General features: G+C 40.2%; 1 protein-coding gene across 4 annotated transcripts in view; it reads right to left on the bottom strand.

The window, feature by feature from the left end:
* WAPL (WAPL cohesin release factor) overlaps nucleotides 1-12,563 on the bottom strand; it is a 58,899-nt gene that overhangs the window by 40,673 nt on the left and 5,663 nt on the right. For all 4 annotated transcript variants that reach the window (XM_031602452.2, XM_090144794.1, XM_031602454.2 and 1 more), the window contains exon 3: nucleotides 137-1,186. In XM_031602452.2, the coding sequence (XP_031458312.1) occupies nucleotides 137-1,186 (1,050 nt within the window). The remainder of the gene's footprint in view (nucleotides 1-136; nucleotides 1,187-12,563) is intronic.

Below are 12,563 nucleotides of genomic sequence, written 5' to 3'. Positions count from 1 at the left end.
AATAAGCAAACTCAACTTCCATATTTCCAAGCCAAGGGCAGCATTTCACAAACTCTTTAGCACATTACAAAAAGAACAAAATAAAGGCCAACTGAATTCAAGTATTTTATGTGCATTCTAGAAGAGCTCTGCTTACCTGTGTTAGTATTGACCTGATTATCCTGGGAACAGTTTTCATTGCTGTCAGAAGTTGGCTGTAGCGAGGGTGACGGTGCAGCTCTAGTTCTTTTTTTGTTAGCTTTCCTTTCTGCTATCTGCCACTCTTCATCTTCATCCTCGCTTTCACTCAAGTCATCAAACCCAAAGTACTTAATTTTGTAATTGGAACTCCCAGAACTTCTAGAGGCACCTTCATCTCCCTCTCCCTCATCTTGATCATCAAACCCAAAAAACTCTAATTTGACATCCTTTTTGGATTTGGTATTGCTTGGTCGAAACCTGGTTGTAGTCTTTGTAGTAGCAATGTCTGCTTTTTTTCTTAAACGTCCAGCTTCTCCCAAGTCAGTAGGGGTTGCCGTGGTAAATTCGTCAATTCGTTCCATGGTATCCTGTATAGTAACATTACAAACTGACAAGCAAGATGGATGTAGAACAGTGTAGTCTCTAGTCCGTCCAACCGTCCCTCTGTAACTGGTCCCACTACTTAAAGAAGCTTTTTTTGCTGGGTTCAGACCATCGTTATTTGACTCATTGTTTGCTTTGGATAAAGACTGGCTAGTGCCATCCATTAGCTTGTCAAAGTTTGTTGCCCCCTGCTGTTTTGCTTTGTTGGATCTACAGTATGTCCTACAGTTGCTTGGCCTAGGAATAGTTTGCACAAGTTCTTCACAAATGGTTTCCTTTGGATTTTCTGTATCTTCTTTATCTCCCTCCTCATCCTTGCTCTTCATCTCTGACAGATGCTCGCTGTCAAAATCTAATACGTACTCTCCAGTTCTGGAGTCTTCAGGTTCATCGTCCCATTCATACAAGTGAGTTCTTAAAGGCCCCTTCGTCTGAGATGCTTCCGATACAGAGTCTGTTGGTTTTCCAGCATGGGAGTCCCAAGAATCAGGCAAGTCCTTGGCTTCAGTTTTGTATCCAGAAGTGTCTGTAGTCTCAGCATTTGTTTTGTTACTGTCTTCAGCAGTCTCAAAGATGAAATGACTGTTCTTCTCATCATCTTCAGTCAAATTCTGCATTTTATCTGCACACGTAAAAAAAAAAAGACAGAATTATTGCTAAAAAGCACTATTAAAACACCACCACCACTTGCAGACAAACTTAGAAAAAAAAAATCACAATAACAGTAAATATTCAGCGCTTAATAACCAAAAACATTAAAAGGACCTCCATCCTCCCAACCTATACTAGTAGGTTTTCTAAGCTTTCCAGTTTAAAGTTGTCGCTATCATCAAGTGTCTTCATCATCACATGCAAAAACACACCCCAGTTTGAAATAAGGGTCACATTGAAAACAGACACATCATGAAAAAAAAACAAAACAGAAAGCCTTAAATGCATGCACTACATACTTTGTATGCAACCTTTGCAAAATTAAAAAAAAAACAGAGAAGTCAGTAATGAAACATCCAATATGGCTAAAACCCTAATCTGTTTCTCACAGTGTCTTACAACGAATAATTAGGGATAAAGGATGGTCATAATGCATTTTCTAATTATGTCAGGGGAAAAAAAATCGTTCCAGTACATAGAATACTGTATTATCTTCCCCACAAAATCTTTTTTGTAATAAACAACTGAAACTATGGTAGTACTTCAGAGTTAGAACAGAGTTAGGACAAAGTTAGAAGTTTTGTTATGCACACGCTATAAGGCCTCCTTTGTTTCACATTCTTCTTAAAGAGCTTTTTCCCTTCTGTAACTTGAAAAGAACAGGATCCATCACTGCTAACGTGACACATAAGAATCAGTGGACTGCCTAAGTTTGCAGATGCTCAATTTTAATACCATAGGACACATGGTTGCCCACTGTGTTCAGTAAAGGGGCTGCAGGAGCAAGTTACAGTTATCTGTATGTTCTGGTCTAAGAACTACACAGCAGTGAGGTATCGTAGCAGTAGAAATGGAAATCAGCATTGGCTACAGGTACCAATTAAGTTAATGTCCTGAAAACTTTAGTATAACTCCCTGCCTGCCATGCTAACTGTACAGCTACTGAAACCAGTAAAAGTAATCCAGTAAGACCTGCACTAAAAATGCTACACATCTCAGATCCTTACACCTTGTACTTCAACAATCTTGATCAACGTACCCTGAACAGAACAGCACACATCTCAGCAAATGTCATCTCATTTTGCTGCATCCAACTGAAACATTCAGACCTCCCGAAGAAAAAGAGATAAACTGATTCTCATCACAACCATAAAGTGAATTACTTCAAGACCAATTTTTATAATGTACTTCTACAGATCCAAGGAACAGCTGCTGCCAAAGCTCATCACGCTGGAAGAGGTTGCTCAAGGTTGTGGATGCCCCGTCCCTGGAGGCATTCAAGGCCAGGCTGGATGTGGCTCTGGGCAGCCTGGTCTGGTGGCTGGCGACCTGCACACAGCAGAGGGGTTGAAACTAGATGATCATTGTGGTCCTTTTCAACCCAGGCCATTCTATGATTCTATGATCTTATACCTGTTTGCCCCACAGCCACGCTTGCATCTTACTTACACCATCAAGAAGAAATTCAGCTGTAAGCAGTTTTCATCAGATCTGACCAACACTCACACTACAGTAATGCCAGGAAAGACAGAACTTGTAGTAGAGAAACCACTGCTTTTGGTATTGCATGACAAATTGTACCATAGACTCAGAAGGAACTGTGACAGGGATGAATAGAACAAAATGCTAGAAGAGAACTTGTGTCAAGAAACAGGAACAGAATGCCACAGTAATGGAGGACGCTCCACTTATAGCAAGCAAACTCCTAAGCTCTGGCTTTGTTATGTAGCAAATGCTTTCCAAACTCACCACTAATACGAAGACTCAGCAGCTTTCAGCACTGGTCCTGATCTCTCTAAACTTAATCAGACACCATTTACCCAAGTGGTATAGAAATTTCACTGCGCTGACCAAAAGATTTCAATCTTTTTGCTGAGGAAAGCAAGCATCAGCACCTTTTCTAGGATTTTTTTGTTCGTTTAAAATCAAAATTGCATCATCTAAATGCCCATCCATGCTCACACTGATTGTAAAACAATTTTAATGCAAGTAGAGAAATTCTACTAAAAGGAATGATGAGCCAGTCAAGTTTTGCAGGAAATGGATCTAACCCTAGGTGCAACTCCTCAGGGATAAAGGACAAGTAGTATCTCAGACTGCACCCTTCTGGGATTTTACCTCGGCTCCCACATTGAAGCTTCAACAGTCAGCTAGAAATAAAAAAATCTCTTCACAGCATATATAAAATGTAATACTAAATTCTCTAAAGAACATCAATCCCAACCACCTTAGCAATGGAATCTTGTTCAATCTTGGTCTTCCACTATCAGTACATATCACTAGATATCTTGTTACTCCCATTTCAATTTGTTGCTAGTGATAACCTGACATGCCCAACCAATATTATGGCACCTGATAGCAGATAATGTGTTCTTTCCCCCTCATGTTTCATATTACTGCACAACTGAAGGCTGCAGTTGTATACAGGCACGAAAACCAGCAAATTGAACCTACAAAATTTGATTTTCAGTCTCTCACTAAGGTACGTTTCATTTTGTAGTCTTAATGCTCCTATTCCATAGTTTTAAAATTTAGAATACATACAATTAACACATGTCAGTCTTTGCTTACTCAGTATTTTGTTGAATTGCTACAAAGAAGTTTCAATACATGGATCTGAAAGGGCAATGATTTTTCTATCCCATATTGTATCAGGATCAAATCAAATCTATTCTTCCCAAGGAAGAAATGGAATACACGTGAGCACACACACATAACATTACAGCTGTCCCCATTTAAAAACCAATTCTGAATTATTTGACAGTTAGGTTCTACTGGTAGAACTGGGACAGCTTCGATCATTATCATCAGAGCTATTATTTACACTGTAAAGCACAAAATAAGATCACAGAATTGCAGGGGTTGGAAGGGACCTCTGCAGATCATCAAGTCCAACCCCCCTGCTAAAACAGGTTCCCTACAGCAGGCCACACAGGTCAGCATCCAGATGGATCTTGAATGTCTCCAGTAGAGACTCCACCTCCTCTCTGGACAGCCTGTTCCAGTGCTCCATCACTTGTACACTGAAGTCCTTCCCTGTGTCTGCATGGAATTTCTTGTGTTCCAGTTTCTGCCCACTGCCTTTTGTCCTGCTGCTGGGCACCACTGAAAAGAGCCTGCCTCATCTACTTGACTCCCACGCTTCAGATATTTATAAACAGGGATGAGATCCCCTCTCAGCCTTCTCTGCCAGACTGAAGAGTCCCAGGTATCTCAGCCCTTCCTCATTCAGGAGGATGTACATATCATGCCTGGAAAACAGACTGAAGAGGCCAAACAAATATTTATCTGTATCTCATACACTCCAGTTCCAATACTCTAAAAACAACAACAACAACAAAAAAAAAACAACAAAAAAAAACAGGGAATCTGTTAACAAATAAACTAACAAACTACAAGGGAAAAAATCTTACTGTCATTTTATAAACACTCTGCTGTTACAGCATCACAAGAAGCATGACTGCTCTGTAACACACACATGCAAATATGTTCTCAAACTTCCAGTTCTTAAGAACAAAATGGAGTACTTAAAGATCATTTTTATAAAGGAAAAATACTCAGGGAGTACACATTCAGCTCTTTCACTAAAGATCACTATCTAAAACACACTCCCTAAAGTTTAGGGAGTACACTGACTGCCATCAGAAGGGTTTTTCATAAGCAAAGCTGATGAAAAATTCCACCAGTAAGCTGTTTTCTGTACAAGAGACAAAGTTTGGCTCTAAAACTGGACTGTCACAATGCACTAGTGGAAAAATGAATGGTGACATTCAGGTGAGTACTTCTTCAAGGAATACCTGGTCAATCCCCTGTCTTCTCATCATCAGTGGATCAACAGCAGCCAGGCAGGAGTTTCTGTAAGTATTCACTGGAAATCACTCATTTACTGCTAAAGGTGTACAACATGAGTGATCCCAATAACCTACATTTCATTTTAAAAATTACAGTCTCCACCTTGTTGGCTATTACAGCTGAAGCTAAAAGGACTGCAGGAAACTGCAACATTTCAATTTACTACGGATGCAAAATGCGCAAAGAAAATATATATAAAAAAAAGAAAGTATTAAATGTATATGATCAGATACCCTGTGGTTTAGAAGAGGCAGCATAATTTCTCCTCCTGATTTTAACTGCAATTAAGCTCTTTCAAGGTTCATATGCCAGAAAAAAATCTCCCAGGTAATTCCAGATCAGCAGTATCACATAACAATATAATTGACTAGTCTTTCTTCTAGGTGTTACTACAACATTTCTAAGAACCATAACAACACTGTGCACTAACCACCATTTGTTTAAGTCTTTAGAACTTAATTACTAGAGTATGAGAGAACCAATCTAACTGTAGGCAAAATAAGGTTATCAGATGAAGGAATAAGACCCCCACATGTACCCCCTTTATTTTATGGCCTAGTTTACATCAGTAGAAAGATAGGAATGGCTTAAAGAATGCTGATGAATATAAAAGGAGCAACTCCTGTTCCTCACTGAACACACTGAGATGTTTTCAGCCAGATGCACACAACTCAACTCCAGTTTCAGATAAGTGAATACAGTGATTCATCTCCCAATCAGCTTTGATAACCATTCAACACAAAATATTTTTTTAAGACGGTGAAACATTCTATTTAGACACTACACCTACATCCCTCAGCTGGTTCTTGATAATTTTGACTTCAGGATGTCTCAGATTTCAACTTTATTTTTTCATCAAGATGCATTATGGGTGCTTATTTTAGAAGGTGTCTACCTCAAAGCCTGCCCCCTGACCATCCTCAGAAGTACCACTATTTCTTCATCATACTACATGGAAAAAGCAGAGATCTCACAACAAAACATTTTGTTCAGTCATCTGGCAGAAAACACCATACAGACTTGCTGAGATGGTGAAAATTGCAAGGTGTCCAGAAATTGGCAGATTAAAAAGAATCATTTTCTTTTTAACTTTGCATCATCCATAAAAATAACAGTAATTGAAGACTGGACAGCAGCTTCCAATATGCTTCCTTCTTACCTTCCTTCTTAAGTTACATATTGTCTTAACAAAAAATACAGTCCAGTAGCTCTTCCAGAGCAAATGCCTTGCTGGACCAGTCAAGCAGGACCACTGATATTAAGACAACCCTTTTCTTACTGTGGGCAGATAACTGAAAAAGAGGACTGAGAAATCACTTTGTTCACGTGTCTCAAAAACTATCAGAGAGTATCAGATTCATGCAAAGCTTTCTGTCTGGTGATTTTGGAAGGCAATGCAGCTGGAGAACACCAGAACCCATCTCAAAGTACCTGGGGAGAAGCGAGGAGAAAGTGGGGGCAGAGGAGGAGAGGAACAGGAGCATTGCATGGTGCAGAGCCATCTCAGGAGCTTGTAGTGTTTCCAGGATTTCTCCCCATCTTCCTATATATTCCACTAAGACAAACTACAGGTCCTTAGATTTTTGACTGGACAGCTTCAGAAATCATTATTGGAATTTTTCATACAGCTCAATGTTCTCATATTCTAGCATTATGTGGAATGGTGGTGGCCCTGCATGTGGCAGGGGGGTTGGAGATTCATGATCCTTGAGGTCCCTTCCAACCCTGGCAATTCTGTGATTCTGTGATTCATATGTCCGATGACATTACAGAATATTTACAGTAACGACCGTACTGAAACAACCCAGTGTTACACATCTAGCATTTGGGTACACATTATGGTACTGTCCTCGTCCCTGCTCATGGTGCACCAAAACAGTGCTTACAGCTGCATTAATTCAAACTCGGTCACAATTTGTTCCAGGCAGAGCCTAAAAGCAGCAAGTGTGCTAATGCAGAAAGGGAAGTCCTAATAGCACCTCCCTCTGTTTCTCACCGTAGATCTGACATTTGACCAAGTACTTTCTACTTGACAAGGAAAACTGAAGCTTCGATAAAAGCTCAACTCTTGCCACTAGCTAAACAACCTGCAAGAGTCATTGATTTCACAGCCTGAATGTGCTCAGGGCACAACACATACCAAGATACAATCCTAAACAAAGCCGATGGAAAAAAATCCTTTTGGAAACCTAACACTCTTGTTGGCAACAATACCATCATCCAAACCAGACACCACCACATACATACCCCACCCCAGACCCTATTTCAATTCAATCGAATTTCCAATTAACTCGTAAGACTTACGCAGCTCAGCTCCAAGGCTGAAAACATCAATTTCAACTCCACGAAATCAAATCATTTCCAATCCAACACCAATTGCCTTAGGTCAAACACTGTATCTTTTGGTTAACAACTCAGCAATAGAGCTGTAGTGCCCTGCTGTCGTTTAGAAGTTACTCTGAGCGCAGGCTGGCCTCTCAGTGTGTAACTACCAGTGACTCCCAATGCAAAGTGCTGCTCAGAATTGCTGCAGGGCAGCAGAGCACCCTGTTAGTGCCACTAACTCGAACTCTAGGTGAGTTCTCTCTCATTTCTATCAGTCCTTGGTGACTGCTAACCAAGGTTTCCTGAAGCTGTGGATGAAAGATGTATTGCCTTCTCTTGCTTATATTGAATGGGAACTGACGCACTTTCACTGCCGTGCAGCCAGCTGGAAAAGCCTTCATTTTAAAACTAAAAAGAACATGATTAAATTGCTATCCACAGGAAAGTAATGTTCAGACTTAAGCTAGGTTTCTTTATTATTAGTCACACAAATTCACAGAATTTATTCTGAACACATAGATGTTAAAGTTAGTCAAAGGCAATGACGTCTTTTAAAGGGCAGGCAGGTGGCATGAATCCAACTTGATATTCCTCTATTTCTCTCCAAATGACATCTGACCACTCAGGCAGAGGCAAAAGCAAGAAAAAGAAACATCAAAAAAGCAGGCCTTAAGATTAAAAGTAAAGGCTGGCATCCAGGACCTGGCTATCCATTATCTCCAACTACCGAGGGCACATACATTAATGGGATCCAATACGTGAACAGAGCACTGACACAAGATGGAGGAAGCAGTCTGTAAGCTCATTATGAGCTCTGCCTGATGTTCCTCAGCATTCAGGAACATTTATTATGGCTTAGTAATAACTCTCACCAATTTTCCAGAGCATAAAAAGCTACATCACTTTACAACTTGAAACTGGCCAAGCTAAAGGAAAAGACGAATCTTTACCCGGTGCTCGTATCATATTCTTCATTTCTGGGAAGAGAGCCCAACCAAGACATACAGTGTCTTCACTGGTTTGGACAGATTTACTAGCTGTAGAAAAAGCCATCTTTTTTTCCAAATATGAAAATGAGTTTCATTAGTTTCTTTCTTCTACTGTACATGGGAAATCAAATATTTTGGTTGGTAAGGAGAAAAGGTTACAGACTAAACTCCTTTGCTATGTTTTTTGCCTATGATTGAACAGCTGGGAAACAGAAAAAAAGGTTATGGATATAAAATACACAATTCTAAGAAATGGGCAAAATTTGCCACTTAGATAACATCATTATCCATTGATGCCCGCAAGATCTGTTAGCAGGCATAAACAGAAAATAAGATGCATAAGAGCCTCAAAAGATTAGACTCTCAAGACCAGTTTCATAGCTGACACTCACTGAAACAGATAAAATTATAGAACCACCATATCCCAAAGCTATGATTACAGATTCTAAGTAATGCTCACTCTCTACACTCGGAATCAAAATGAGTTCCCACCAAGTTCACATTCAGGCTGAACAGACAGTTTTGCTTCTTTGAAGATGATTTAAGTTCTATATACTTTGCAGAGTTCCATGAAAACCCTAAATTGATAATATTTACTTTATTGCTATCACAAAACTATGTTCCTTAAAAACATTTTGTTTCTCTTTTTCCCTTTTGTATTCCCTGAATATGAAAATTCAGAAGTAATTCATATGGAAAGTCCAAATTTACTATTTAAAAAGATATACATCAATGAGTTCTTGATTACACTACAGTTCCTTGTTGCAGCTGGTTACTCTAAACATACAGCTGGTTAGATAGAACACACCTTCTATTTTTTTTTGCATATCACCTAGACACAGCCATTCCATTTACTGATACAGCATTCAGCATGTAAAAAGCCACTGCTTTAACCCAGGCACCCAGCACAGGACTTTGTGGAGCTGGACAGTGCCCAGTTTTACTCTCATTTAGTGATGCAGAACTGTACTTGGGCCTCATACAGCACACTAGACAATTCTAATAGAAATACAGATCTTCACTGCAGAAATTCTGAAATAAACAAGTGCAAGGTTGCCAGGGTTCTGTAAGAAGAGCTCAGGCCAGCCTGTCTGCCGGCTGTCAGATGGACTGCTGCTGCTGGTGTAGTACCCCAGGCTGGGGCTTCCTGCAGAAGACCAAACCCTGAGCACTATATTATGATGGCTCACCTTGGACCTCTGTTCATGCCATATGAAGTAATTCCTCACAGACATTTGTCCCTGCTGGGAAAGCAAACTACCACCAGGGATTTGGAGCAGCTGTCACATGCTAACATAAAAACAACAGCTCCTGTCAGCCAGAGCAAAACTTGTTCAAAATCCTTACGTTTCTGCCTCACATCCTCACCTCTGATGAAAAGTGCAGTGGAACAGGCACATTACTCTTCCCTGGTAACTGAGAAGGGCATCGCTCGCTTGCAGCAGCAGGAGAAAGCTGACCCAGCAAGATAACTGCTTCCCCCTTGCAGGGAAAACAAGACAAAGTGTCACCAGCAACACAAGTAGCTGGCACATGCTAATAAATGCTTGTTTCCACCAACTCCTGTACTGCAAGCCCTTCTGAAAACAGGGTAATGAAGCAGATTATAATACAGCAGCACTAATAACCATTAAAAATGTATCCTTAGACTTTTAAGTCAGTCTGGCTTCAAACACCATTCATAAATAAGTTGAAAACCTCTCACTGAATACAGTTGCAGTTTCTTAAATGAAAATCTGAACTAACAGCTTGGAGCTGAATAATACTTTCCATGCAGTTAATGGTACAGTAGCAATACAGTACTACAGACCTCAGCAGTTGGAGCCTGAAATGGCTGCCTCACCAACTGCTTCCTACTGCCCTGCACACCAGGCCAGCTGGAGAGGTACCCGTGTTAGCAGGCTCTTCCTTCTGGGAGCACCCAACAACTTTTCTGAACACAGTTAGTTCAACTTTTTAAAAATAAGAGAAGTTTGTGTCCAGAGACCTTCTAACACACAACCTGAAGCTTCTTTCCCTAACATTTTCTCAAGCATTGTTAATTAGCAGATCAATATACACATTGAAATTTAAGCAGAATTTCAGCTCTTTCATACTTTTGAAAAAAGAGAAGCATTATCACAGTATTCTGCATGTATAGGAGAAGGGACAAATCAAACAGGAGGAAACATAAGAACGACACAATAGAGGGCTGGGGGATAAACATCAACTGTATACTCTGCATAAGCACAGCCAGCTAAATAAGCTTTGTCACACTGAAATTCTACAGGTACACATCTTCTGCCAAACCATTCCCTGTCCCAGCTATCGCTTTCTTACTGTTTTGAGCCAGCCTGAGCACAGCTGCAGTTCTTTTTAATCATGGCTGCTACCAGCTGTCTCCTAAGACAGCCAAATGCACAGGCCTCATTCATTTCCCCCCAGCTTTTTTGCTCCATTTTTGGACAGAACATGACATAACCGAAATTCTTCCTGAATAAGTAAACAAAATACATTAAACAACTCTGCAAAAGGAAGATAAGGTAAGATCACTTATGTCTAACTATTATCTTAAATGACCGTGCCACTGCTACACACAAAATAGAAACTCTGAAAGAATTTCAAAGATGCTGGCAAATCTCGTTGCCCAATGTAATTTTGAAGCATCGCTAACCTTGCATTTGAGAAGCTGAAACTTAGCTCTAAAGATAGGGCACCCCACCCACACAATCAGGATGCAGAGGCTTTGCAGACACATCCATCACAGCGCTATCAGGACAGTCCATAGGGAACAGACCTGATGGCTCACACTATCTTCCTCTCAGAACAACCGCTTTCTGCACCTTACTCTATTCACTCGCTCCTCTTTCCGGGCAGCTAAGTAAAGCTAGGCTCTGTACACAGGAAGTCATGAAGTGGTTAAGCAAAATTGTACCATGTTCTCCTGCACTGCATAAGCTGAAGTTATTAAGCAAAACTGCATTTGTCACTGAGATTTGCTACTATGTGCACGAGCCCCAAGTGAGAAACAAGGGCATTAAGAACTGCTGAGGAACACCTAAGAACTATGCAGCACACAACAGCCACATTTTTGAAAGTCTGCCTCCCTCATAAAAAGTTCACCTGCTAGCTACTGAATTGTTGCATTTCTGCATGATACAAATTACCATTTCAATAATTTTCAAATGACTCCAATTTCTTTCCAGCTACCACGTTCTCCTATCTTAACAAAGGTGACCTAACAGTGGCTATTAATACTGACTACTCTTTTGCTATTTCTGAGTTACCTGAACTCCTACTATCTGCAAATTGCCTCTCACACACAGGATTACTCATGGACATTCTTCACTCTGCCTTAAGCCTTGATCAGGCGACAGAAGGGAAAGATTAGGAGAAGCCTTCCACATTAGGAGCTTCTCAAAGCCCTCTAAATGAGATTGTTACAACTACAAGCCAAAGGCTACTGGGAAAAAAAAAAAAAGACCCATAAGTCATGCCATTTTAAATAAAAGATAAACATCCCCAACCGCATCACAAAAAAAGTTGCACAACCATTGAAACAACAACAACAACAGACTTCTTTTGAATACCAAATATTAGTTAAAATTAACTGATGTTGCATCACCTTCATTTTAACAAAGAAATGAACACTGAGGTAAGAAAATACATTTGGAGCTAAGTTAGGCTGAAGAGTAATTCTCAGTTTGTGACAGCCACAGTTTTCACCTTATTCAAGCATAAGGATTACAATACAATGACAGAACACGCTACCAGAAAGTCCCGAGACCTTGGCTCATCTCTCTAAATTCAATATCATGCCAAGGACTAGCAAAATGCACTTAAAAGAAGCGCAGCCTGAACATCAGCACCTATATAACCTAGTTTCTTATACTAGATATACACCACAGTATGTGGGTTAAGGTTGAGCTCACATTGCAGTCTCTCTCACAGTGGGACCATTAGCACCGTTCTTTCTTTAATTCTCTCCACTCTTCAGGAATGCTACAACTTGCTGTCTCCAGGATCTATAAGCTCTTTGAACAAGTTGGGTTGAATCTGGTAGAGTGCAAGAATCACCAAGGAGGCGAGAATGATTATGGAGAAGGTAAGGATATGTAAGCAGTGAATACATGCACTGTACAGCTAAGGATAACAAAGAGCTATAAAAAATTAACCCTCTTCAGGTCTGAAAAACAGCCCAGT

The sequence above is a fragment of the Phasianus colchicus genome, chromosome 8 (assembly GCF_987193195.1).
Source record: "Phasianus colchicus chromosome 8, bPhaCol1.hap1.1, whole genome shotgun sequence".
NCBI classification, from domain to species: domain Eukaryota; kingdom Metazoa; phylum Chordata; class Aves; order Galliformes; family Phasianidae; genus Phasianus; species Phasianus colchicus.
The sequence above is the reverse complement of the archived record's forward strand: the minus strand, read 5'-3'. Positions and strand labels throughout refer to the sequence as shown.